Raw genomic sequence first — 27,201 nt, forward strand, 5'->3', positions numbered from 1 at the left:
GCATTGTTTTCTGTCCCCATTTTGGGGTTCAGTGATATTCAGTGCGTTAGTTATGAGGAAGGAATCACAGATTTTGTGGAGTGAGGATCGAGTCCCCATCTAAACACATTATATCCAGCTTCTCTCTCTGCACACTGAGACTTTGATCCATCACCTTGTGGCTGTTGCCTGTGGCATCGCAGAAGTAAGTAGGCTGTGATGTCATCATTTAAGAAGAAAACCCCCGAAGGTAGAGACTGCAGCCGTGCGTGCTGAGCAGAGGTGAAGACCCCTGGGTCGCCCAGCAGGACCGTGATGGCGCAGAGAGTACCCCTGGGTCCCACGACGCTGAGGTCTCCTGGGCGGGGGGTGGTTGACTGTGCTGAACACGTCAGTGCAGTGATTCCCGGGCGTGTCCTTACGCAGTGATGTGCCGTCTGTGTTGCAGGGAATCGTCCCTTTTAGAGTTCCACGCAGGGACCCCTTCATAGTCCAATAAAGTTCACCTCCTAAAGTTTCCCTTTGCACAAGGAACACCAGGTCAAGGCCCCCCGTTTCAGTTCAATGGAAGTAAACGAAGGCACCCAGATTCAGACGGACGTTAGAATGACCGTTTCCGCCGGGCGGCCGTTTGGAGTCACGCCGTGTTTCTGGGGCCTCTACATGCGATTAGTTAGGTCAGGAGGAACGGATAAAAGGAGACGGGAGAATCACGCCCTGTGTTCAACAGCAACAGCAACGCCCAATCGGCGAAGGCGGTGTTGCTCACAGACGCAGGTGTGGGCACCTGCCCGTGACCGGACGGTGGTCACGGAGCTTTAGAGAGGAAGGGGTTTCAGAGACGGCCGTCAGCTGTGTGTTCAGCTGTCCTGGCTGTGTCGGTGTGATTGGGCCGCACCGCGGGACAGGGCTGCTCCTCCCTAACCCGGTCTCTACCCCTGCCCCCCGCCCCCCGCCCTGGCACAAACACGGCCCAGGAGCCCGACCCTCCTAATTGCTCACCACCCGCTCCGACTGGAGTTGCTGACTGCGAGAAACCTTCCAGATGGCAGGAGCCTTGCTCCAGGAGCTGAATATTTTAACAATCTGGCCACGGTTGCTCGGCTCTGAGACGGGCTTTCACAAGAGTTGCAAGGGTTGCAGAAAAGAGAGAGTCAAGGGCGTCAAATAAATTCTCCCGTTTGAAATGTTGACTTGTGGGACCCGCTCCAAAGGAATACAGGTTCCCCGGACAGATTGTCCCCACCATTCATGAAGCAGCGATTAGCGCTATTGAGATGCAAATGGTGTGTTTTATTGGGGAACAGTCCATCCTCTCCCCTGAATGGAAAGCCACCCCGGAGGAGAGCAAGCCCCGGGCTGGGTTTCAGGACCTTCCTCGTGTGGCAAAGGCCGGTCACAAGCCACCGATCTCAAGAGCTCTTCTCAGTTGGCAAGAGAAAAGGCAGCAGAAATGTCACTTGTCTTAGGGGCGGCCGAGTTCACTTTCCTGCAGCTAGCTGTCTTCCGCCTTCCAGAAACTTCTTCTCTCCCCACGGTTGTCTCTTGCTTGGAAACTCACACGAAACAACTGGGATGCGCCCCATGGCGAAGGCGAAGGCGGCAGCGGCGGCCGTGAACCTGGAAAAGCCAGCCCGTCCGTGCCCGTCGTGGGGCACCCGCCCCCCGGGTGAAATTCCTTCTTTCTTCCCACTCACAGCCGGACCCTGTGCTCTAAGCCCACACAGGCTGCACGCAGAAGCACGTCAGCTCCCGCGATGGGCCGCCCCCGGATCGGCCGGCATGTCACCTCTCCGGGCCCCGTGACTGTAAACACGCGTGGGTGTGAGGGAGAGACACTCACTGGAGAAGGAACGCAGGGTAAACCTGCTGACAGAGGAATACACAGAATTGTATGGAAGTCACGGTTTTTCTATTTATAATCTCGGCATAGGAAAACGTCCAAACCTGCGAGAAAGAATTCTTAGGCTTTTGAGCCAAACGGACAGTTGCTGGACAGGAAAATCTGGATGGATAGGAAAATGCCCCCGAGAGTGGCAGTTCTGAGGCTGGAAGGGGTGGGGGGGTCACGGGACCCCTGGGCGGCCGGTCAGGGAGGTGGGAAAGCAACGTGGGAATCGCTGAGCCTGGTGGCAGAGGAAGGGGAGGGACTCACCCGCCCGCACGTGGGGGGCGCCGGGTGGGGGACAGTGAGCACCCACAGCACAGGGAGAGAGAGGGTGGGGGACAGTGAGCACCCACAGCACAGGGAGAGGGTGGGGGACAGTGAGCACCCACAGCACAGGGAGAGAGAGGGTGGGGGACAGTGAGCACCCACAGCACAGGGAGAGAGAGGGTGGGGGACAGTGAGCACCCACAGCACAGGGAGAGGGTGGGGGACAGTGAGCACCCACAGCACAGGGAGAGAGAGGGTGGGGGCACAAGACAGCAGTGAGGGCCCTGGGGCCTGCATGGGGGGGTGCGCCCTCTGGCGTCTGGAGAAGGGGGTCACTCTGACGTTCCCAGAAGTGTGCTATCCTGATGCACAGAGACCACAGACAGGGTCACGTAAGGTAAAGGTTGACCTTTGTCAGGGAAGACGACAGCCTAGGGCGTGACTGACCACCACGAGCTGCTTTTAGTTAGAAAGCTGTCATCTCAGACCATCCTGTGTAGTTACTCTCGGGCTCCGAGTCTGCAAGGCCACCGTGCCGGCCACCCCTGAGCTGGTCAGGGTCAGCAGGTGGCCCCTTTTTCATCCACAGTTATGTATGTGATATATATATAATCAATACATAATATTATACAATGTGTGAAACCTATAAGTTAATTAAAACAATATAAATACATTATTATGTAATTAACATACAAGCATATTTATATACTAATCATAACATTTCTGTTACTTACATTTATGCTATACTATGTGGTATATATATATAAATTATATATACTATATATTAGCCTATAAACTAATATAATTATATATAAAATATATTGAATACATCTAAATCTAAAACATTATAAAATCATAAAAGAAAATGTGGCCTCAATCCCATTTGAACTGATTATTTGAAAATAAACCCCCGCCAACAATACGGTCAACCTTTGAATCACATGACTTTTGGGTGTATAGTGTAATAAGAAAGCACTTACACGTCCTTACATATCCACAGTTGCTTTGCCTTTAAAAAGGCCTCATGAATTCAAACATGATTTAGTCATTGATACACTCAAAAAAAGCCTCATTTTAAAGTAACTAGTCTGTTTCTAAAATGTTGCAATTAAATCCAAGTTTGATGAACATGCAACAATTTTTATTTACTTGCTTAGACTAGACACATTCAATAGGAATCCGTTACTAAAAAGTAACCTGTGTCGTCACTGTTACAGGCCCCAAATTCCCTTGTTTCCTTCCTAGTGACCCTGTCTCCCCTTAGCTCGCTTGCTCAGGGTCAGACATTCCTGGCTCAGTGTTCAGCTGCATAAGATACATTTATGATCTTCTCTTTTTAGTTCCCAATTGTGACAACATGAGAGAAGTTTCAACAGATGTAACTTCATCAGTTACCATGTATCTTAGGGTCATGGATGAAAGGATGGAGCTCAGAATTCTCCACTTGAACCATCGTTTTTCCTCTGAGGCTTTTTTTATCTTTCCAACCAGACCGACCCCTTCGGGGGACAGAGTGGCTCTGGCTTTGGAAGGCATCAGTTGTTCCCTGTCCCTGCATGCACCCCCCTGCCCCAGCCACCTGTCCCTCTGCCCTGCTGTCCTCATCCTCTGACTGTCACTGCAGGATCCTCGGTGAGCTGACACGTGACTCTCTCCCGGCCGGGGCCACTTCTTCCCTCCCTGAGCCTTTCTCACCAGAGTCTCAGGCTCGATCGGTTCAGTTCAACTCAGCATTACTCCCCATGTGTCCTCTTCTCACGAAGCCAAGCGTACGAGACCCCGGGAGGGGAGGGTTGCTCCCTGGGTCTCTAGAGATGATGCATGTTGGGGTGGCTCTCACCGGGACCCCAGGCAGGAGTCTCGGTTCCTGAGCAAGACAGACTTGGAGTCTTTCTCAAACCCCGCGGCCATGTCTGCCTGACTCGGGACCAGCGTCCGTCTCCAGGAGAAGCTGGGGGGAGAAGATGAGACGCATCAGAAGGTCCAAGCCACTGCAGGGAAGGCGGCGAGGAAGGGCTCCCGGAAGTCTAGCGAGGATTCCTGGCAAATGTGCACTCCCTGAGCCGACCGGGGAGGGGGAACTTGGGTTTGGAAGCAGAAAGGGAGAGAAGGTAGATTAAGTTGGCTTGGTCCCTCTCGGCAGTCCAGGCTCTCAGATCGGTGATGAATTAGGATCACCGCCACGCTTGCTCTGGCCACTCCGCGCTGCCCCCCCCCCCCCCCGCGGTCTCTCCGCAGGTGCGCAGGGAGGAGGAACAGGAGGCGGGGCTCCTCTCCCTGGAGCACCTGGCCGGGTCAGGTGACGTCTCAAAGCTCCGTCCGGTCCTCCGTCTGCGGGGGGAAAGGGCTGGATGGGGTGCCCACGGCCGCCCCCTTTCCGCCATGACCGTTCCAGATGTTATTTAAGCCAGACGCCCAGAAGCAAACGGGATGCGGAGGATGAGAAGAGAAATAGGAATCTCGACTTTCACGACGCTAGACGGACGTGGGGAGAGGCCGTCAGGACATAATCTCCTTCACGTTGTTATTTTTATTGCACGATCACCGTGGACGTCCAGCCAGGCAGCGGCACTTGTGCAGCGTGATGGTTGGCATTTGCATCCGTGTGCTTTGGTCACGCCAGTCATTCTAGTCAACGTCCGTCACCAGCCAGGGCGGCAGGTGTTTCTCGTGTGATGAGAACCTTTCAGAATGTCCCTCTTTGCGGCTCTCAAACATACGACACGCTGTTGTTAACGCCAGTCGGCGTGGTGGACGGAGCATGTCACGGTCTCTGTTCTCACCTGCTCTGAACGATTCCAGTTGAAAATAGGATAATTTTCAAGCTTGTCGAACTTTAACTCAAGTATTTAATTTTAATGTGGTTTTATGAAAAGACAAAAAAATAAACCCCAGTACTATCAAAAATTACATATAGACATCTGTAAAAAAAAAATATATATATATATATACATATACATATATATATGTATAAAAGAAAGCCCTTCCCCGCAGAGAGTGAGATGCAGTCTCTAATGTGACTATTGCACTTAAACTAAGTATGTACAGTTTGTAAATGATGGATATAGGTAAGTAACCCGGGATTTCAGAGCGAAGCCCACACTCTGTGGAGTAAATAGAAAAGCACTTCTCTTGCTGGGACTTGAACTGGGCGGGGGTCTTTGTATGATATATTCTGCGGGTCTCCCGGTGAATTAAGAAGCACTGTCTCTTCACGTGATCCTTTATCTTCCTCCTTTGCTGTGAAATGACGGTTAAGTGACGTTTTTCATCTTGCATATCCGTGTACCGCAGGCACTCCGCCTCTCTGTCTAACATGAAATCCACGGTGTGTCTGGGAGATAACTCCTCAACTCCGGGAATTACTACCTGCGGGGATGTGCAATTTTCTCAGAAATCAGATTACCCAAACCAGCCACACTTGAGTCTAAATCCCTCACGCGCTCCTGACACGGTGATGAACCCACGGTGACAAAACATGACAGTCACGCCTGCACCGAAGGAACACGTCTCCCTCCGCACCGAACCCACTTGGAACCACCGCGGTGGAGCGTGTGGCCGAGAGGGACGCAGCGCGGGGAAACGGGTCCCCTTCTCCGTTGTTTTCAGGGAAAAACGCTGATGCTGCACTCAGGCCTTCCTGCGCCTCTTACAGAAAAGAAAGAAACAAACAAACAATAAAACACTCTCTCTAGGAAATAACACGTCTGATTCTTTCCTAGAGCACGAGAGAGCTGTAGTTACAGATATAAAAATGCTGTAGAGTCATCCATGAAGAAATATTTAAAATAAGTGCCGAACATTTTAATTTTATTAAAGAGGTGTTTTTCGTTTGTTTGTGTTTTAACGTCAGCGTTTTTGAATTCCCTGCTGCTGCTTGGAGTGGGCTGCGGCCAGCGCTCAGCAACACGCCATCTGCTGTCCCTCCTCCCGTTTCCTGGGACGGAGATGGGCACTGGGGCAGCCGAGGCGTGCTTGCCGGCGCCTAGCCTTAGTATGTTGAATTTCTCATCCATGTGTGCACACGTACACGCACATACATGCACACACATGCACACACACACGCACACCCTGTCCTTACACAACACGCACCAAACACTGCCGAGAAACCGTGTTGTGTCTGCCACCTGCTGGTGCGTCGCAGAAGTGCTGGCCATGACGTTTGGGGGACCCCCGGTCCTGGGTCATCTCTGAGGAGCCCTTGACTCTGTCCCCAGAGCCCCCGCACTGGACCAGGAAGCCCCAGAGCGCCGTGTACAGCACGGGGTCCAGCGGCATCCTGCTGTGCGAGGCGGAGGGAGACCCGGCCCCCACCATCCGGTGGCGGGTCAACAGCTCCCCGATTGAGGGTAAGTGCGGGCGCGGCGGGGAGGGCGTGGAGGAGGGGCGCTCTCTGGGCAGGGTCGCGGCCGGGCGTGGGTCACGGCGGAGCCAGGAGGCGGCCGAGGAGGTCAGGGCTGGACGTGAGCGTGTGCCCACAGCCCAGGGGCCTGGGAGCGGACGCTCCGTGTTTGGAGCGCAGGCCGGGGGCTGCTCCCACCGCGGTCCTTGCGGGCAGGCCGTGACCGTGACGCCCATGGACCCGGTGTCTGATGGCGGGGGTCCGAGGTGGGGGCTGGCGTCTCCTTGAGTTCACAGTTGTAGAATGACACGTGCTTTATCCATCACACTGCACTGAACTCAGAATGACCCTGGTCGCGGGCCTCACCTTCCTCATACACTTGGTAGCAGCACCCCGACCTCCTCGTGAGCCCCAGAGAAGTCTTCATTCTGTGGTTTGCTGGGGGGGGCGTCTGCGGCCCCGAGGGGGGCGTGTCGCCCTCTGAGGACCCGGCCGGGAATGACTGTCCCAGCCGCCACCTCTGCCACTCTAGGGCCTGCTGCCCGTGGCGCTGACCACGGACCGCGTGTGTCAGGACCGCTGCGCTTTGCTCGGCGCCCAGGGAGGGGGGCGGCTCTCAGGACCTTCCGGGGCGCCTCCCCCGGGCTGTCCTCCGTAGATCCCGCCACGTCCCTCCCGGAGGTCCTGTTTCCCATCTCACACTTGAGGCCCTGGTCTCCCGACCCCTGAAGTTCTGTGTTGGTTGCGTGTGCCTGGCGCACAGCGGACGAGGGGACCTCGGGGTAACAGTCCCACCCGGAGGCTGCAGGACGCAGCGTTGGGCGCAGGACAGCAGGGCGGGGTCAGACCCGGCTTCCCGGCATTTTTCGACCGGGGCTCGGAGGACTTGGAAGAGCCGCCCACCTGCTCCCTCCTGAGACGGCGGCGATGACCCCCCCCCCCCCCTGGGCAGGGCTGTGAGCGTCCTGTTGTTGCCCTGAGAGACGCTGCGGGTTTAGTGACTCACACGTGCACACTCATCGTTCTCAGCTCTGGGACACTCGGCTCCACAGGGCTCTGGAGGGGGCTCCCCTCAGCGCCCGGGGGCACCTGCACTCCTTGCCTCGGGGCCCCTCCCTTCGTTCAAGCCAGCAACCCTGCGCCCCCTGGTCTCTGACACCCAACCGTGGTCCCCACTTCTGGGCCGGCCACAGCCAAGAGGGTCACTTCCGTTCCGAGGAGTTCAGTAATGACACCGGGTACCCCGGGTCATTGGATGACCCGGATAAATTCCCCACGCGTCACGGTCCTTGCCTTTAATCACGGCTGTCAAGTCCCTTTGCCACGTGAGGTGACAAGATCAGAAGCTGCAGAGCTGAGGCCGGGGAGGTCTTCGGGGGAGGGGGCTGTCACCTGCCGGGGGGGGGAGCTGTCACCTGCCGGGGGGGGCTGTCACCTGCCTGCCACAGGGACCTCGCAGGAATGCAGGGCCCCCACCCGACATGCTTCTCAGTCAGCCGGGAGGTGGTGACTGGCTGCCGCCTCTGGTGGCCACTGTTCATGTGCTGGGGACGCAGGCCGGACACACGGACGGGCCCCGACCCCGTGAGCTCATGGTCCGGTGTGAACACACGTTCGCTCCTGACCCCCAGGGGGGAGAAGAGGCAGAGAAACATTTTTATGTGGAAGAGCCAGTGTTTCCTATGACTCGGATCTCAGCGGCAGCCCCCGCTCAGTGTCGTGGAGACACGGTCAGTACAAGGAAACCAGGGGACTGGACTCTTGTCACGTCGTTTACGCAGAAAAGCTGAGCCTCTCCGCCCTGAGCTCGCTGCTCCCGGCTCAGGCGCCCTCCCGGGCAGCTGGGGCCCAGAGTCAGAACGTGGGCGGGGCCAGAGTCAGACGTGGGTGGGGCCAGAGTCAGAACCAGGGCGGGGCCAGGGTCAGACGTAGGCGGGGCCAGGGTCAGAACCAGGGCAGGGCCAGGGTCAGAACCAGGGCAGGGCCAGGGTCAGAATGTGGGCGGGGCCCAGGGTCAGAACGTGGGCAGGCCCAGGGTCAGATGTGGGCAGGGCCAGGGTCAGAACGTGGGCGGGGCCAGGGTCAGACGTGGGCGGGGCCAGAGTCAGAACGTGGGCGGGGCCAGAGTCAGACGTGGGTGGGGCCAGGGTCAGAACCAGGGCAGGGCCAGGGTCAGAACCAGGGCAGGGCCAGGGTCAGAATGTGGGCGGGGCCCAGGGTCAGAACGTGGGCAGGCCCAGGGTCAGATGTGGGCAGGGCCAGGGTCAGAACGTGGGCGGGGCCAGGGTCAGACGTGGGCGGGGCCAGAGTCAGAACGTGGGTGGGCCAGAGTCAGAACGTGGGCGGGCCAGGGCCAGAACGTGGGCGGGGCCAGGGTCAGCACGTGGGCGGGCCAGGGCCAGAACGTGGGCGGGGCCAGGGTCAGACGTGGGCGGGGCCAGAGTCAGAACGTGGGCGGGCCAGGGCCTGAACGTGGGCGGGGCCAGAGTCAGACGTGGGTGGGCCAGAGTCAGAACGTGGGTGGGCCAGAGTCAGAACGTGGGCGGGCCAGGGCCAGAACGTGGGTGGGGCCAGGGTCAGCACGTGGGCGGGCCAGGGCCAGAACGTGGGCGGGGCCAGCATCAGAACGTGGGCGGGCCAGGGTCAGAACGTGGGCGGGCCAGGGTCAGAACGTGGGTGGGCCCAGGGTCAGAACGTGGGCGGGGTCAGGGTCAGACGTGGAAGGGGCCAGGGTCAGAACATGGGCGGGGCCAGGGTCAGAACGTGGGCGGGCCAGGGTCAGACGTGCGCCGGGGCCTTGAGCCAGCAACGCGGCCTGGCCGTGGTCCGTGTCCCCGCCATTGCCGATTGCAGCCTTCCACCTCCGTGATGCCCATTCCCTGGTGCCCACCTCCGCGGTGCCCACCTCCGCAGTGGCCGCGGTGGGGCTGAGCCGGCAGGCTCTGAGAGCGTGGAGGAGGTGACACCTGTGGGACACCCACAGAGGCCTTTGGGCCCGAATCAATGCAGCAGAGTGTTCAGTACCAGCAATTCCAAAAGATACTCCCAGAATGGTACTTGGGAGGGAGGGAGAGAGGCTGTTGTTAGACAGGAAAGCTGGCCCGTGTACGGAAGTCTCTGGAAGGGAATGTGCAGTGGGGGAGCCGTGTGCCCGAGGCTGGTAACGGACTAAAGGGACTGTGCCAATGGACAGTGTCCAGCAGAAGGGGCGCAGAGGAGCAGGGCTGGGCAGCGGCCAGCAGGGGCGGGCTGGGGACCGGCTGGCTGACCTGAGCTGGGGGCTGGGCCGTGCTGGGACCCACATTCACGGGAGAGGTGACACCCATCCATAGCTGCATGGGACAGCGGGTCTTCCCAGGGGTGTGACTGTGGAGAGTCCATGAGCTCGACGTAGCCGACACTGTGACAGGAAACGTTATGTGAGGGACCCGAGACCCCGAGGGGGGGCGGCCCACCAATCCCAGCCCCCGGGCGATGCTGGGAGAGTCTAAAGAGCCGGGGCAGTGACCCCTTCTTCACCCTACGCCGCTCTTAAAATATAAATCCCGCGGGGCAGGCCCCATCGATGGTGCGTGAACATTTCAGGTCCTGTTTTTCACCCCACTGACGTGCGTTCCTCTCCGGCAGAAAACCCGCTCGCCGGCGACGTCCTCTCCCCCGGGGAGGTGAGTTTCACGAACCTGCAGCCCAACCACACGGCCGTGTACCAGTGCGAGGCCTCCAACGTGCATGGAACCATCCTGGCCAACGCCAACATCGATGTGGTCGGTAAGCGTCCCCACGGGAGGCCGGTCGCGGCCACGCCCAGGGGACAGGGGCAAGGTCCACGCTCAGCAGCACATTGCAGTCGGGATGTGCTGTCACAGCCGGGGGCAGTCGGAGCCCCTTCCCCCTTCCGTCCGGGCTCGGGCTTGATGGGAACAGCGCCCTTTCCAATCTGTATCTCCTTCGGATGCTCTTGTGACGAGAGAACAGGGTCTGAGATCATCGCTGTGCCTTCCTCCCCCGCGCGGCGGCCCAGGGGACGTTTCTCTCGCGAAAGCTCAGAGCTCCTGGTGTGATTGTTCCGACAGACGTCCGGCCCCTGATCCAGACGGAGGACGGAGAGAACTACGCGGCCGTGGTCGGGTCCAGCGCCCTCCTGCACTGCCTGTACTTCGCCTCCCCCGAGGCCTCGGTGTCCTGGTGAGCGGACGTCCGTTCTCCGAAGGGAGTGTCAGCGGCGGCTTCTCCCTCGTTCCTTCCTCCGTCCCTGGTCAGGCCGCCGCCTCTCCGTGGCTGTCTGTCCCCGTGGAGACGCAGGGTGGCCACTCGGCCGCCACCCCCTCCCGGGACCGCGGGCAAGCCTGCGGGGTCCCCTCCCTCGTGGACTCCTGGGGAGCCATGGCTGCCCGCAGGGAACGGAAGTGGCCGGGAAACCCCGCGTGCAGACGGAGCGGTGTTTCGCTTTATTGTCGTAGAGGACGTCTGAGTCATTCTCTCAGCCTGCGTTCCGTCCCCAACACGGGCTGACGATGTCGGCACCAGCCTCGGTTCCCTGTCGCCGTGTCGCTGCTGCGGCCCGTCCGCCCACCTTGGGGCGTGGGTCTGACCGGTGGGCTCACTCACTGGGCACACGTGGGGCACTCGTCTGTCCCTGAGGGCTGAGGTCCAGGGCGGCCGGCGAGGCGGGGTCACAGCCTGCCTGTATCTAAACTCTGGGATGTTTTCATCATACATTTTTATTGTGTTGTTTCTTTTTATTTTAAAAGCACTCCATGAAGATCTTCATCTGTGTGTATGTGAGAGAGAGACAGAGAGAGAGAGACAGAGACAGACAGGAAGGGAGAGAGATGAGAAGCATCAATTCTTAATTGTAGCAACTTAGTTTTTTTTTTCCTCTTTTTAAAGAAGACATGTTTTATTTCTTTTTTTTTTTTTTTTTACAGAGAGAGAGTCAGAAAGAGGGATAGACAGGGACAGACAGACAGGAACGGAGAGAGATGAGAAGCATCAATCATTAGTTTTTTGTTGCGACACCTTAGTTGTTCACTGATTGCTTTCTCATATGTGCCTTGACCAGGGGGCTACAGCAGACCGAGTAACCCCTTGCTCAAGCCAGTGACCTTGGGTCCAAGCTGGTGAGCTTTGCTCAAACCAGATGAGCCCATGCTCAAGCCGGCGACCTTGGGGTTTTGAACCTGGGTCCTCTGCGTCCCATTCCGCCGCTCTATCCACTGTGCCACCCTCTGGTCAGGCAAGATATTGGTAACTGAGATATTATCTTGGTGACTGAGGTACTCTGGCAGCCTCTTACCCTCTGGCGCGGGGGCCTGGCCTCCCCCCCTGCACCTGCCGGCCCCGTGAGTCCTGGGGGAGCAGCGGGAGTCTGTCCCATAGAAGTTGAGCCCTGTCGCCTCTCACTGTGGGATGCTGGGGCTGGAATACGGGTGCTTGTAGAGAAGAGTGATTTGGGGTTCACCAAGGTGGATGGAGTCCCCACAGGACAGGGAAGCCTCCCAGGCCCGTCACCTCTCCGATGACCAGTGAGCTGCCAGCAGAGCGGGAGGGGCCGAAGGGTCATGATCTCGTTCAGCTCCGAGCTTTCCCCCTTCAGACCCTGAGGAGCTCAGCATCTGTGAGCCCGAGAACAGTTATTAAACGTGGGGGCAAAACGGTTCTGACCGCGTGGAGAAATAGGGCAGACGCAGGGGGTGTGGGCCCGAGTCCTCCCGGCACCGTGCACGGGGGCAGAGCAGACGGTGACGGCCGCCCGTGTCCCCCGTGGGGGCAGAGCAGATGGTGACAGCCGCCCGTGACCCCCGTGGGGGCAGAGCAGACGGTGACGGCCGCCCGTGTCCCCCGTGGGGCAGAACGTGAGCCCCAGGGGGACGTCCCAGGAGCCCGGGAAGCTCCAGAGAAGGGGCGAGTCGCGGGGCTTCAGCGCGTGCCCGGCGGCCTCGGCCTGCGCTGACCCTGGCCGTTGCGTCCACAGGCAGAAGGTGGACGAGGCCAAGCCCCTGGAGGGCCAGCGGTACCAGCAGCACAAGAACGGCACCCTGCAGATCCACGGGGCCACCGAGACGGACGCCGGCTCCTACTCCTGCTGGGTGGAGAACGCCCAGGGCAAGACCGCCGTCACCGCCAACCTGGACGTGCGAAGTAATTTCTTTTTGTTCTCGCGCTGCCTGAGTTGACGCGCGGGCTCCCGGGTCCTCCGCTTCCCAGACGGGATGCGTCTGGCCTCTGAGCCCTCGCTCAGGTTCTGCGGGATGTTTGCAGAGCCCTAGCGGCTGGCTTGTCCCCAAGGCCATCGTGAGAGTCCCAGCACACGCCGGCGATGTGTCCGTGGCTAGTTTATACCACGGAAGAGGGAGCTGGGTGTTCTTGTGTGGCCTGGCAGGGTCTGAGTGTGCCCTCGTTGGGCATTTCTGTCACTACAGTACGTTGTAGGGTGATAGCCAGCTCAGCCACTGTGACAGGTCAGCAGCCCTTTGATCTTTAAAAACTTCACAAATAAACTGATAAAAGCTCAGCCTCCCAGAGACCAGGGCGGGGCAGGGTGGGGAGGCCTGCTCCTCTCTCTGATGCAGAGACAGCTGTCCCTCTTCAGGACAGAGTCCCGGGACCAGGACAGGGTGGGGAGGCCTGCTCCTCTCTCTGATGCAGAGACAGCTGGCTGGCCCTATTCAGGACAGAGTCCCGGGACCAGGCAGGGTGGGGAGGCCTGCTCCTCTCTCTGATGCAGAGACGGCTGCCCCTCTTCAGGACAGAGTCCCGGGACCAGGCAGGGTGGGGAGGCCTGCTCCTCTCTCTGATGCAGAGACAGCTGGCTGGCCCTATTCAGGACAGAGTCCCGGGACCAGGCAGGGTGGGGAGGCCTGCTCCTCTCTCTGATGCAGAGACAGCTGGCCCTCTTCAGGACAGAGTCCCGGGACCAGGCAGGGTGGGGAGGCCTGCTCCTCTCTCTGATGCAGAGACAGCTGGCTGGCCCTATTCAGGACAGAGTCCCGGGACCAGGGCAGGGTGGGGAGGCCTGCTCCTCTCTCTGATGCGGAGACGGCTGGCCCTATTCAGGACAGAGTCCCGGGACGCCGTTAATAATCCTCTGGGTTTCATGGATACTTTGATTTTTAAATTGCTCAGAGAATTTTTTTGGGAGGAAAACACTAAAGAAAGAAAGATCCTACTGTATGTGTGGGGGAGGGTAGGTTTTTGTTCTTTTTGCAACGTGTCAGCATGATGACCTCTTACCGGCCACTGCTTAGAGGTCGGGGCGGGCATTTTGTTCACCATCCGTTTTCACTGATAACTTGACAGTTCTCTCTCTCTCTCTCCCTCCCCCCTACACATACCCTTCCTCCCTCCCTCCCTTCTTCCTTCCTTCCTTCCTTCCTTCCTTCTTTCCTTCCTTCCCTCCTTCCTTCTTCTTCTTTCCTTCCCTCTTTCCTTCCTTCCTCCCTCCCTCCTTCCTTCCTTCCTCCCTTCCTCCTTCCTTCCTTCGTCCCTTCCTCCCTCCTTCCTTCCTTCCTACCTTCCTTCCTTCCTTTCTTCCCTCTCCTTCCTTCCTTCCTTCCTTCCTTCCTTCCTTCCTTCCTTCCTTCCTTCCTTCCTTCCTTCCTTTCCTCCTTTCTTCCTACCTTCCTCCCTCCTTCCTTCCTTCCTTCCTTCCTTCCTTCCTTCCTTCCCTCCTTCCTTCTTTCCTTCCTTCCCTCCTTCCTTCCTTCCTTCCTCCCTCCCTCCCTCCCTCCCTCCCTCCCTCCCTCCCTCCTTCCTCCCTCCCTCCCTCCCTCCCTCCCTCCCTCCTTCCTTCGTTCCTTCCTTCCCTCCCTTCTTCCTTCCTTTCTTCTTTCGTTCTTTGTTTTCTTTGCTGTGCCTCCGGTGTGTCATGCATTGTGTCTGTGACCTTCTCTGTCCTAAGTGGCTCAGGCCAGCCCTGTGGGCTGCCCTTTAAAAGCACACAGATACTCTCCTGTGACATCTGCCACTCTCTGCTGTCCCTCTGCATTGCCAAGTGTCACCTGCAGTTTTCAAAATGCCCTTTGCCGTCGTGAGGCGGACCCCTCTTAGGCTTCATAAAGCCAGCCCGCATCGAGGGCGGGCAACTCAGCCGGGCTCAGTCAGCGAGCGCGAAGCCCGGGAGTCACGTGACCACATTCCTCATGTCCGGCCTCCGCGCTGGCCCATGGTGGACCTTGGCCCAGCCGGTGGCCAGAGAGACGGTCAAGCCTGTGCTACCCAAACCAATCAAATCCATTAACACTTTTATCTTTTAATTAGTTCCTTAAGCAACACTTATTTAGTGAATATTAGAACGTAACTGGAATTATAGGTCACCTCGTGAGACATGGGTGGCCTCCAAGAGGGTCACCAAGTGCCACCGTGCGGTGAAGTACGTCCCTTACGTACGGCCTCTGAGAGTAAGAATTACGTGTTTTAAAACAACTGTAACAAAACATTTTTCAAGAAAACCAGAGTGCTAGTATTTGAGCTTCATATTATGGTTACGGCTGATTTACTTTTCTTTAAAAAAAAAAAGTGCTAAAAGCTATATGGAACTTTAACTTTGGTCAAACGTATTTAGGATGATTCAGATAATCTTGTTCCTGGTCACCCAGCTTCAACAAGGACCGATACACGGCCGGTCTCTCCGAGCTGGACCTACACCCACTTCCCTCCTCCCGTGTTACTGTGTAATGTTGTGTTGCCATCACAATCGACAATGTTATATTCGGTTCAGGAGCCCGGCACAGCGGTTAGAGACTCATGTGCTTCATGGAGGGTCCCTCCCACCACAATGTTTCCAGTCCCTGCCTGGCACCAGACGCAGCTCGTACAGGGCTCCCGACGGTCTCCCCTGCGCCGTGCATTGCGTCCTGTGTCAGTCCTCTAGCCATCCATCCGTCCTCCATGCCTTCACCTCATTCACCCACCATTTCACTTCTAGATAAATGTCACTCCCTGTCACTCACTCGACGTGCGCTGAGTAGCCCCGTCTGCAGCTCCGTCAGACCCTGGGGTCTGTCCAGGGAGCAGGACCGCCTCACGTCGGCTCCCGTGTCCGAAAGCAGCAGGAATTACAGTCCTGTCCTGTCTGCTCGCACCCCTTACACCCCGAGCCCAGGAAGTAAGGGAACCGCTGAGCTGGAGCGAATGCTTCTCCTGGAATCGGTCAGCGGCCCCGGCCGGGGTGGAAAGGGGACGGGGGTCATCCTTGCCCTCAGGGTGTTCCTGTGTAGCCGGAATCCCATGGGGGTTTGGCTGCTGAGTTGACCGCTGGGGCTGACTGAGCTGCAGGCCCGTGGCAGCGAGGAGGGCGTGTCCCGACGCTCTAACCCGCGTCTCTGTCTGGTGTGAACAGATGCCACCACGCTTCACATCTCTCCGAGGACCCCGCGCGTCCCCAAGTCGCACGCCCTGCAGCTGCACTGTGAGAGCCAGTGTGACCGGCACCTGAGACAGAGCCTGCGGCTGTCCTGGAGCAAGGACGGCGAGGCCCTGAGGGCCGGCGGCTCGGAGGACGGCAGGTGAGTAGGGGGCGCGTGTGACCGGAGCGGGCGCAGCCAGCGGTGTGACTCGGGGTTCCGACACACAGGTCGGTCCACCGCAGTCTTCAGGGTCGGACCGCAGGGTCCAGACCCCGGGGTCTCGACAGAGCTCCAGGGATCTGCCGCACTGTCCACTCACGTGTTTACCTTCCTGTCTCCGTGACGGACTTCCGTACACGGTGCACCATCCTCGCTGCGTGTGAACCGGAGTCCCATCCGGCATCCGAGGCTTGTTGGCTCGGGGGGCTCGCGAGACCGCAGGGACGACCCAGGACAGACCCTCGGAAGGGCTGCTTCTAGGCTTTCTGGTTCTCAGTCACCTGGCAGTCGGGTGACATGCAGACGTGGGGCCCCCTGCTGTCTTTGCAGCCACCCCACCCCTCCGGGGCTCCTGTGAGTCCAGCCCCCACCACGCCTCATCCGCTCACGCTGCCCAAGGGGACGGTGACCGCTCCCTTCACCTGAAGCTCTCAGGGGCCCGTCTCCCTGGCCCAACATGGGTCTTACCAGGAGCTGTTCCTACAAGAAACCTCCTCATGTTTGCCCCTCCTGGCCCGTGTGCAGGGGCACTGAGAAACACAGGGCTGGGGGGTCAGTGTGAGCGGTACCCTGATAGCGTCCCGAATGGACACATGACCAGGAAGGACAGTGGGATGACCTTCCGTCAGAGCTTGACCACAAGAACCGCGGTGAGTGCTGACCGGGAAACTGGCGGCAGCGACAGGCAAGCCGGTCAGCCGCTCGTGGGGAGACAGTGGCCCCTGTGTCCGTAATCAGACAGCAGGACGAGGTCACACTGCCCACAGCAGGGAAACAGTGGCCCCTGTCCCCGTAATCAGACAGCAGGACGAGGTCACACTGCCCACAGCGGGGAAACAGTGGTCCTGTGTCCGTAATCAGACAGCAGGACGAGGTCACACTGCCCACAGCGGGGAAACAGTGTCCCCTGTGCCCGTAATCAGACAGCAGAACGAGGTCACACTGCCCACAGCGGGGAAACAGTGGTCCCTGTCCCCGTAATCAGACAGCAGGACGAGGTCACACTGCCCACAGTGGCGAAACAGTGGTCTCTGTCCCCGTAATCAGACAGCAGGACGAGGTCACACTGCCCACAGCGGGGAAACAGTGTCCCTGTGCCCGTAATCAGCCAGGACGAGGTCACACTGCCCACAGCGGGGAAACAGTGGCCCCTGTCCCCGTAATCAGACAGCAGGACAAGGTCACACTGCCCACAGCGGGGAAACAGTGGCCCCTGTCCCCGTAATCAGACAGCAGGACGAGGTCACACTGCCCACAGCGGGGAAACAGTGGTCCTGTGTCCGTAATCAGACAGCAGGACGAGGTCACACTGCCCACAGCGGGGAAACAGTGTCCCCTGTGCCCGTAATCAGACAGCAGAACGAGGTCACACTGCCCACAGCGGGGAAACAGTGGTCCCTGTCCCCGTAATCAGACAGCAGGACGAGGTCACACTGCCCACAGTGGCGAAACAGTGGTCTCTGTCCCCGTAATCAGACAGCAGGACGAGGTCACACTGCCCACAGCGGGGAAACAGTGTCCCTGTGCCCGTAATCAGCCAGGACGAGGTCACACTGCCCACAGCGGGGAAACAGTGGCCCCTGTCCCCGTAATCAGACAGCAGGACGAGGTCACACTGCCCACAGCGGGGAAACAGTGGCCCCTGTCCCCGTAATCAGACAGCAGGACGAGGTCACACTGCCCACAGCGGGGAAACAGCGGCCCCTGTGTCCGTAATCAGACAGCAGGACGAGGTCACACTGCCCACAGCGGGGAAACAGTGGCCCCTGTGCCCGTAATCAGACAGCAGGACGAGGTCACACTGCCCACAGTGGCGAAACAGTGGTCCCCGTGCCCGTAATCAGACAGCAGGACGAGGTCACATTGCCCACAGCGGGGAAACAGTGGTCTCTGTCCCCGTAATCAGACAGCAGGACGAGGTCACACTGCCCACAGCGGGGAAACAGTGTCCCTGTGCCCGTAATCAGACAGCAGGACGAGGTCACACTGCTCACAGTGGGGAAACAGTGGTCCCTGCACCTGTAATCAGACTGCAGGACGAGGTCACACTGCCCACAGTGGGGAAACAGTGGTCCCTGCACCTGTAATCAGACAGCAGGACGAGGTCACACTGCCCACAGCGGGGAAACAGTGGCCCCTGTGCCCGTAATCAGACGGCAGGACGAGGTCACACTGCCCGCAGCTCCCGTGGTTTCCTCCGATCCCAGCTTCTCAGCAGTTGGTGTGAGTTTTGCGTGAAACCTCTCACTTCGAGTGTCTGTCCCCATACAGAGGACAGCATTTATTTCAACTGAATAGCAAACTGCTGCAAACATAGTTCAAAGGTGATTGGACGTGATATTTTTTTTAAGGTATGGTAAGAGTTGTAATTTATATAAATTTTTTTTTCACATAACGAGCTTGATTATGACCTGGCAGGTGATCAAAGCTGCGTGCAGCAGACAATATGCAAAAGGAAGGCTGGCCTGCCCTCTGCTGTCCAGATAAACCCGCAGTTTAACCGTCAGACATCTCGGTGCTGTCTGCTGGGGGTGACAGGGACGGGCAGGGACGGGTCAGCAGCAGAGGTCACCGGTCCCCACCCGGGCGGGGCACTGGCTCCAAGGAGCTGTGAGCGGCAGACTCCGCCCCTGGGGAAGCAGAGGGGCTGGTCCCTGTGGGGGTCCCCACACGAGCATCTGGGCATCTGGGTGAGACTTCCTCAGACCTGTGGAGCTGGTGTGCGGTGTGTGTGCAGACACACCAGGTGATACAGCCCAAGCCCACAGCACGCGGTGGAGTGTGGTCACTAAGAGCAAAGCCAAGTGGAAACGCACCCGTTCATGGCCGTGTGGACGTGTGTGTGTGTGTGTGTGTGTGTCTGTGTGTCCGAGGAGTGAGGCTTTCTGTCTCCGTTCTCCGATGGCTGTGTCGACGTCTGTGTGTGTGTGTGTGTGTGTGTCCGAGGAGTGATGCTTTCTGTCTCTGTTCTCTGATGGCCGTGTGGACATGTGTGTGTGTGTGTGTGTGTGTGTGTCCCCGAGGAGTGAGGCTTTCTGTCTCCGTTCTCCAATGGCTGTGTGGCCGTGTGGCTGTGTGTGTGTGTGTGTGTGTCCGAGGAGTGAGGCTTTCTGTCTCCGTTCTCCGATGGCCGTGTGGACGTGTGTGTGTGTGTGTGTGTGTGTGTGTGTCCGAGGAGTGAGGCTTTCTGTCTCTGTTCTCCGTGGTGCTGCAGCAGCCTGTGATGATATTTGCATCGTGTGATGTTGGTTTTCTTACTCTTGCGGAAGGGGGTTCGCCAGGCACGTGTCTCTGAAAGGCCCGTGTGCTGTCCTCGTCCTCATCTGGTCCCTGCCGTTCCTCTGCAGGGTGACCATCGATGGCGCACACCTGACCATCTCTAACGTCACCCCGGAGGACCAAGGCGTGTACTCCTGCTCCGCGCACACCGCCCTGGACAGCGTCACCGACCGAACTCACGTCACGGTCCTCGGTAAGCGGGCTGGGGGGGGGGGGGATGCCGGTTCCTTCCTCCTGCGAGACGGACTAAATCCAGCCAGATATTATCCGAGGCCCTGTGCAGAGACTGATACGTTTGAATTTTTCAATTAAGTGGCCACTCTGATCTCATATACTTTCTCCTCTTCCGTCTGTGAAGAAGTTGATTCACGCTTGACTCCCTTTCCCTCCGTGAGGAGCATTGCCCGTCGCCGTGGGGGGCAGGCGGGCTGTCGGCTGAGGAGTCTGAGGCATGCTCAGGGTCCCGGGGCTCTCGGCTGCCCTCCGTGAGCAGAGAAGTGGAGCTCAGGAGCAAGGACGGCTGGTGTGGGGCCACGCTGGGCCCTGGCTCTGGGCAGTGGTCAGGCTCCACGCTGGGCCCTGGCTCTGGGCAGTGGTCAGGCTCCACGCTGGGCCCTGGCTCTGGGCAGTGGTCAGGCTCCACGCTGGGCCCTGGCTCCTCTGGGCAGTGGTCAGGCTCCACGCTGGGCTCTGGCTCTAGGCAGTGGTCAGGCTCCATGCTGGGCCCTGGCTCCTCTGGGCAGTGGTCAGGCTCCACGCTGGGCCCTGGCTCTGGGCAGTGGTCAGGCTCCACGCTGGGCCCTGGCTCCTCTGGGCAGTGGTCAGGCTCCACGCTGGGCCCTGGCTCCTCTGGGCAGTGGTCAGGCTCCACGCTGGGCCCTGGCTCCTCTGGGCAGTGGTCAGGCTCCAGGCTGGGCCCTGGCTCCTCTGGGCAGTGGTCAGGCTGCACGCTGGGCCCTGGCTCCTCTGGACAGTGGTCAGGCTCCACGCTGGGCCCTGGCTCCTCTGGGCAGTGGTCAGGCTCCACGCTGGGCCCTGGCTCCTCTGGGCAGTGGTCAGGCTCCATGCTGGGCCCTGGCTCCTCTGGGCAGTGGTCAGGCTCCATGCTGGGCCCTGGCTCCTCTGGGCAGTGGTCAGGCTCCAGGCTGGGCCCTGGCTCCTCTGGGCAGTGGTCAGGCTCCATGCTGGGCCCTGGCTCCTCTGGGCAGTGGTCAGGCTGCACGCTGGGCCCTGGCTCCTCTGGGCAGTGGTCAGGCTCCATGCTGGGCCCTGGCTCCTCTGGGCAGTGGTCAGGCTCCACGCTGGGCCCTGGCTCTGAGCAGTGGTCAGGCTCCATGCTGGGCCCTGGCTCCTCTGGGCAGTGGTCAGGCTCCATGCTGGGCCCTGGCTCCTCTGGGCAGTGGTCAGGCTCCACGCTGGGCCCTGGCTCTGGGCAGTGGTCAGGCTCCAGGCTGGGCCCTGGCTCTGGGCAGTGGTCAGGCTGCAACTAGGGGGAAAGTCCAAGCCCCCAGGGCTCCAGGACGGGAGGGGGTATTCAGCCCTTCTGCACGGGAATGCCTTCCGTTGATTTTTCAAATGGCAGTCCTCATTAGAAAGCAGGGTGCACCCCTGGACTGTGCGATGAAGGCAGTTACCCCCGATTAACCCCCGGTGGAAGCCCTGGACCATCTGCTGGGTGTCCCCCCAGTTTGGCTCCCGCAGTAACCCTCCTCCGTGGTCTGGAGGCCTGCCCTGCACGCCCAGGGTCAGCACACTCTCACTCCTCTCAGGCTCTGCTCAGCCGTGAGGCCCTGGCCTGGAGGGTGGGGGCGGCTGTCCTCCCCGCCCCCTCCCCGCAGGCCGGCTCTGTCCACCCAGGCTGTCCCCTCCCCAGACGGGTCTCTGATGGGGCTCCGGGAACCGCTCCCCTCCCCCGCGCCCGACGTCCTGCCGCGGCTTTTGAGAGTCTTGGTGGAAAGCTGTGAGCTCCCCAGACTCGGGGGGCTGACACCTCTTCACGGTTTCCTCTCCTGTGCTTGGAGCAGGGGTGATGCTTCCAACAGGGGACGGCCGGGGGACGTGGCCTGTGACAGGAAATCGGAGGGCACCTGGCCGGCCCAGACGGGACGGAGGCTGACCACGAGCCCGAGTGAGGGGTCAGGGCAGTGAAGCCGCCGCCTGTGCCCTCCTCAGCCCCCCCTTCTGTCTGTCCCCAGATGTCCCGGATCCCCCGGAAAACCTCCGCCTATCGGAACGGCAGAACCGGAGCGTGCGGCTGACGTGGGATGCGGGGGACAGCCACCAGAGCAACATCACCGGTAGGGGCGCCCGGGGCAGCTGCTCCCCGACCCCACCCACCCTCACCCCCAGACAGCCCCCGCCCACCCTCACCCCCAGACAGCGTGACCTCCGAGCCGCTGAGTCGCCCTCCCCGCGCGTGGCCCCAGCCGCTGAGTCGCCCTCCCCGCGCGTGGCCCCAGCCGCTGAGTCGCCCTCCCTGCAGCGCCCTTTACGACTGACCGTGACTGCCAGGCATCCATCTCCCCGTCTCTCAGACACGCGCCCGCGGTCACTCTGTCCCCCCAGAGTACGTCGTCGAGTTCGAGGGCGACAAGGAGGAGCCCGGCAGGTGGGCGGAGCTGACCGTGGTCGGTGGGGAGGAGACCTCCGTCCTGTTACCTTTGGCGCCCTACGTGCGGTACCAGTTCAGGGTCCTGGCCGTGAACGAGGTCGGCAGGAGCCGCCCCAGCCAGCCGTCCGACCACCACGAGACGCCTCCGGCCGGTGGGTGTCCACGTCGGGTCCCCAAGCAGACGTTTCTGTCCTGCCCCAGCCAGTGACTGTCTTTAGAAAGTCATCTCTGGAGCAGGCAAGGGCTTTAGATTTTCTCCAATAAATTAACAACACGCAGAAGAACATTCAGATCGCGCCGTCTGGTGAAGAATCACCTCAGTGTTGGATACCGACCAGAAATCCGAGGGCAGGGGTGTGAGCGTACGTCCCACTGGGCGACTTCTGAGAGCCCAAGATCACGTTCAAATCAGGTCTAAAGAGGGTTCAGCTACAGAGAGAAGGTCAGGGACCCCACTAATTAAACTCTTATTATAGGAAGCTTGTTAAATTTCAGGGCATCGGGCGTCATTAATTGTATGCCACCTGGTTTATTTATCGTACCTCAATATTTACCTAGATTCCTAAGACTCACATTTTTCTGTTTTTTTTTTGTTTTTTGTTTTTTTTTAATTCCAAGAATGGCAGTGCTGATACGTTACTGAATTGGCTTCGGTCATCAATGCAGAATAAAACATGCCGTTCATCCCCCGGCTGAAATAAATATGCTAGGACATTAGTTCCCTTTCAGGACTGAGAACAAGGAGGAGCAGCAGCTGAGCAGACCCTCGTGTGCTCTGAGTATCGGTTGAACTTGGCACTGAACTTCGCACTCAGCTCTTCCGTATAACAGATTCCGGGCACGTGACCCAGCAGTTCCTATTTCTAGTTCCTGTGGCCGGCTGTTGATATCAATACCTGATGTTTTCATTTTATTAGCTTAGAGGCAAATATGTACAACATAAATTTCTAGTGATAATTCTAATAGAAAAAAAAAATAAAGCAGGTTTAAAATGAAAACGCATTTTTAAAAGTCGTTTTAGGATTTTAAAATTCAGATGTAAACATTTCAAGAGCAAATTTAAATGAAGACAGAAGAAAGTAAACCGCCTTCTCTCCGTGGAATAATTCTGTGATGCCAGGGACACCCCTTTTGCTCCTTTAGATAAAATATACGCTTTAAAGCTGCCTTATGTGAGGGGCTGGATGTGTGAACTCTTCTCACTCTGGTAATCGTTTGCAACGTATATGATTATATTACATAAATATACGATGTCCGTATTTTTCTATCTACTTCTATCAAATACTGCATGGGACGCCTTGCACATACACAATGGCATGTGTCGATTAAATCTCAATAAGGCTGTTTTAAATTGTTTTAGAAACTGAGCTTGATAGTAATAAATATATCAAAGTTACGAAGCCGAGTTTTGCAGGGTGGGGGGAGATTTGGTGATTTGCCTGCCCATGGACCCTACAATGGAAAAACACAATGTTAACGCTTGTAATTTTTCAGCTCCCGACAGGAACCCACAAAACATCCGGGTTCAGGCCTCTCAACCCAAGGAGATGATTATAAAGTGGGAGGTACGTGACCTCTATTGCCGTTTTTCTTGTGTTCTTTCTCCTCTTTCCTTTCGATCCGTTTGCTTTAAGGGAAGGGAGATCAGCTATTTCTCTCTCACTGCTCACAAACTTGAGGGGATATTGTATCGCTTCATGTTCATTTTGAAATACCCCCTCATTTCTGAGAGCCGTATCTATTACTATATTTTGTAAATGCACTTTATGTGTAGGTTTCAAAGATCTTTGGAATTCTAATGTTGTGAAATAACATTTTACAGTGGTCAATAATTTTTAAAAATTTATTCAGGTTGATTTAATTATACCTCGTTACGAAATGTTTCAGAGTCCTAACAGTTTTATTTCCAGTATTCTTTAAATTTTCTCCCATTCAGGAAAACAATCTGAAAATCTTAACTTTTTACTAAATTTTGGCATAGTATGTCTATCAAAAGAATGATTCCCAAATAATAGTCAACGTTTTTACGCAGCACTAGCATTGGGTTTGTGTATACATCTGGTTCTGAGGACAACCCTGTCACCAAGAACATCATTTACACCATGTTCTAGACCTGGACACTGAGGACCACACCAGCTAGAATCTAAACATGGATGTCTTTGGACTTGAAATGCTTCCACCCCCCACCGCTCATCTCTGTTAAAAGTTTTTAAATAGATGCTACTCTTTAAATATGGCATATCATTTTATATCTGCTCAGCAAACGTTCGTGTGATTTCTGAACTTCTTCTGTCCGTGTGGTGAACAGGTCCCTCCTCTATTATGCGGACATACTTCACGAGCAAGTATTTTTTTAACCTGCTTAGAAGAAGCAGATCACACCGTTCAGCCGTTCTGATTAATAATAGTTCTGAAAACGTTGAACTTACTGAATTTTACATGAACACAGAATGTTTTTGAATGTGTGCTGGAATATACTAATTTATTTCCAGACCTCACTCCAGGTATGATTTTTGAGAGAGTTTTAAGATGTATGAAGTTTAGTCTGATTTTTTTCTCTCGTGTACTTTTTGGTGTTAGGATTTCTTTCCGCAATCCCATGGCCCACGCCTGCAAAATAGTGAATATTTTTGTATCCGTGCCTACCTCTTATTACCGTGTCAGTGAAACTAAGTTTTGCCAACTTAAAATAAAAATTGGCAATAGACAGACACTAAATATATTCAAAAATATTATTCTTCACTTGAACTTGTGATCAGAGGTAGCTGCTAACGGTGTTATCTTGATATTTGCTTCATTTACTTACCATCCGAAACGATGTCAGTGATTTATTCCTGTAGAGTATCTCTGTCTTGCCCTCCCTCCAAGTCCCATAGAAGATTCCGTAAGGCAGAGGCCACCCCCGATAGCGGGACAGCGACGCCGTGTGACTGATGAGCGGGTCAGGTCTGCAGAGGGCGCAGCGCCAACCTCCAGGCGCCGGTCCGCACCTGTCCTCTGGGCGCCCTGGCAGCTCCTTGGCGTCAGCCCCACCCACCCTGCCACCGAGGCGCTGGGCTCCAGGGTCAGTGACCTCACCCGGGGCTGTGTGCCGGGTCCCTCGTGGAGGTCATGCCCCAAGGTGCACAAGAGCGAGGATGAGCCGGCACTAAGAAAGGGTTTGCCGTTTGTCTTAGAAGCGTAAGCGACGTGCACTTAAGCAATTAACTGACAAGAGGGAGGAGGTCATCCATCGTCAGGGAGGTCTGGAGCGGCATTGACAAGCTGCCTTCAGGGCGCAGTTCAGCGTGCGTGACATTGTATCGAGATGTCAGAGATGTGTGTGACATTGTATCGAGATGTCAGAGATGTGTGTGACATTGCATCGAGATGTCAGAGCTGTGTGTGACATTGTATCGAGATGTCAGAGATGTGTGTGACATTGTATCGAGATGTCAGAGATGTGTGTGACATTGCATCGAGATGTCAGAGCTGTGTGTGACATTGTATCGAGATGTCAGAGATGTGTGTGACATTGTATCGAGATGTCAGAGATGTGTGTGACATTGTATCGAGATGTCAGAGATCTGATCCCTGCCAGCCCACCAGCGAAGCTGACGCACATCTGTTCACTGGAGCTTGTTTTGCGGGGCTCGTCCTGGTGGCTGGAGGCGGGTGCCAGGTGTTCCCCAGGTGGACAGACAGACAGACAGGGAGGGAATCCCCTGACCCTCCAGAGACTGGAATCTGTCTCCATGACAGTGACCAGAGAGAAGAAGTCTGTTTCTAGAAAAGCTGGCCTTTCACAAAGGGATTGTTAGAACTCAGATGAGCACCAGCAGTAGAGGAAGCACCCCCGATTCCTTATTTTTGCTTGTTTTGTGGGTTTTTTTGTTTGTTTGTTTGTTTGAGCATTAATCATGGACCAACTGGGAGTAATTGATGCATTAGGAGGGCCTTGTTTGTACGGGGAAGTAATAAAAAGTAAGGTCTTTGCTTTCCCAGGACGTCCGTTCTGGTTAGAAGGACAGACGGTAAACAAATGCATTAGAAATAAAGTAATATGTAACTAATGAAAAATTCTACATAGAAAGCAAGAGGCAGAGCCTTGTGTGCGGGTCACTGATCATTTTGTAACTTAATGGGTGACCTTTTCTTAGTTTACAATCAAAACAAATTTTAGTTTATCTTACAGTTTATAGCTCATGTTCTATATTGCATGTGAATTACCTTTATGAATCAGTCACTCACATTAAATATTAAAGACATTTTTTAAAGTAATGCCTTTTGTTAAAACTGAATATAACTAGTCATTTTGGTTAGCATTATCTTCTAAAAGTTACTTTACGATACACGGTGGGTCATATGTCATGGCATGTTTTAAGTGTTTAAAAAATGATAATGTCCTATTCCTTAGAACAGAAAGGAAGACCCCACTGTTACCCAATTCGTTAAATGATTATAGCAGGATGATTTTTGCTTGACATTTTCTCTTGCTCTTAAGAGCAAGTACAGGTATGTTAAATTTGAGCTTCAACCCTGGCCAGGTTTCCCAGTGGATAGAGCATCATCCCAGCAGTTTTTTTCTTTTTTTTTTTAATTCAGTGCAAGGAGGGGAGGCAGAGAGACAGACTCCCACGTGTGCCCTGGCTGGGATCCACTCAGCAAGCCCAGTAGGGGGCAATGCTCTGCCCATCTGGGGTGTTGCTCCGTTGCTCAGCAGCTGAGCTCTTCTTAGCACCTGAGGCAGAGGCCAGGGAGCCGTCTCAGCGCCCGGGGCCAACTCTCTCCAATCAAGCCATGGCTACAGGAGGGGAAGAGAGAGACAGAGAGAGACAGAGAAAGGGAGAAAAGCAAGAGGGGGAGGGGTAAAGAAGCAGATGGGTGTTTCTCCTGTGTGCCCTGACTGGGAATCAAACCCAGGACATTCACACACTGGGCAGACGCTCTACCACTGAGCAACCGGCCGGGGCGAGGCTACAGTTTCTATCTCTGTCAGGGCACTTATGAAAAGCAATCAATGGATGCACAACTAAAATGGAATAACTAAGTGAAACAAGAAATTGATGTTTCTCTCTCTCCCTCTCTCTCTCTCTCTCTCTCCCCCCCCCCCTCCCTCTCTCTATTTCTCTAAAATCAAATGGGGGGAAAAATTGAGCTTCCATAAAATAACCAATTTCTAATCTCATGGACACCCAAACAGAACAAGACCCGGAACACCCAGCTCTACTGAGGTCTGGTGAAATAGGAACTTTCCCTCACCTGTATTCAGACGGAATGACAGCAGTGT

General features: G+C 56.5%; 1 protein-coding gene across 8 annotated transcripts in view; it reads left to right on the top strand.

Moving 5' to 3' along the window:
• CHL1 (cell adhesion molecule L1 like) overlaps positions 1-27,201 on the top strand; it is a 159,634-nt gene that overhangs the window by 115,298 nt on the left and 17,135 nt on the right. For all 8 annotated transcript variants that reach the window (XM_066351109.1, XM_066351108.1, XM_066351107.1 and 5 more), the window contains 9 exons: positions 6,352-6,483; positions 10,104-10,244; positions 10,550-10,661; positions 12,451-12,617; positions 15,817-15,982; positions 19,390-19,514; positions 21,517-21,618; positions 21,887-22,084; positions 23,427-23,497. In XM_066351109.1, the coding sequence (XP_066207206.1) occupies positions 6,352-6,483; positions 10,104-10,244; positions 10,550-10,661; positions 12,451-12,617; positions 15,817-15,982; positions 19,390-19,514; positions 21,517-21,618; positions 21,887-22,084; positions 23,427-23,497 (1,214 nt within the window). The remainder of the gene's footprint in view (positions 1-6,351; positions 6,484-10,103; positions 10,245-10,549; positions 10,662-12,450; positions 12,618-15,816; positions 15,983-19,389; positions 19,515-21,516; positions 21,619-21,886; positions 22,085-23,426; positions 23,498-27,201) is intronic.

The sequence above is a fragment of the Saccopteryx leptura genome, chromosome 10, assembly GCF_036850995.1.
Source record: "Saccopteryx leptura isolate mSacLep1 chromosome 10, mSacLep1_pri_phased_curated, whole genome shotgun sequence".
Taxonomy (NCBI): domain Eukaryota; kingdom Metazoa; phylum Chordata; class Mammalia; order Chiroptera; family Emballonuridae; genus Saccopteryx; species Saccopteryx leptura.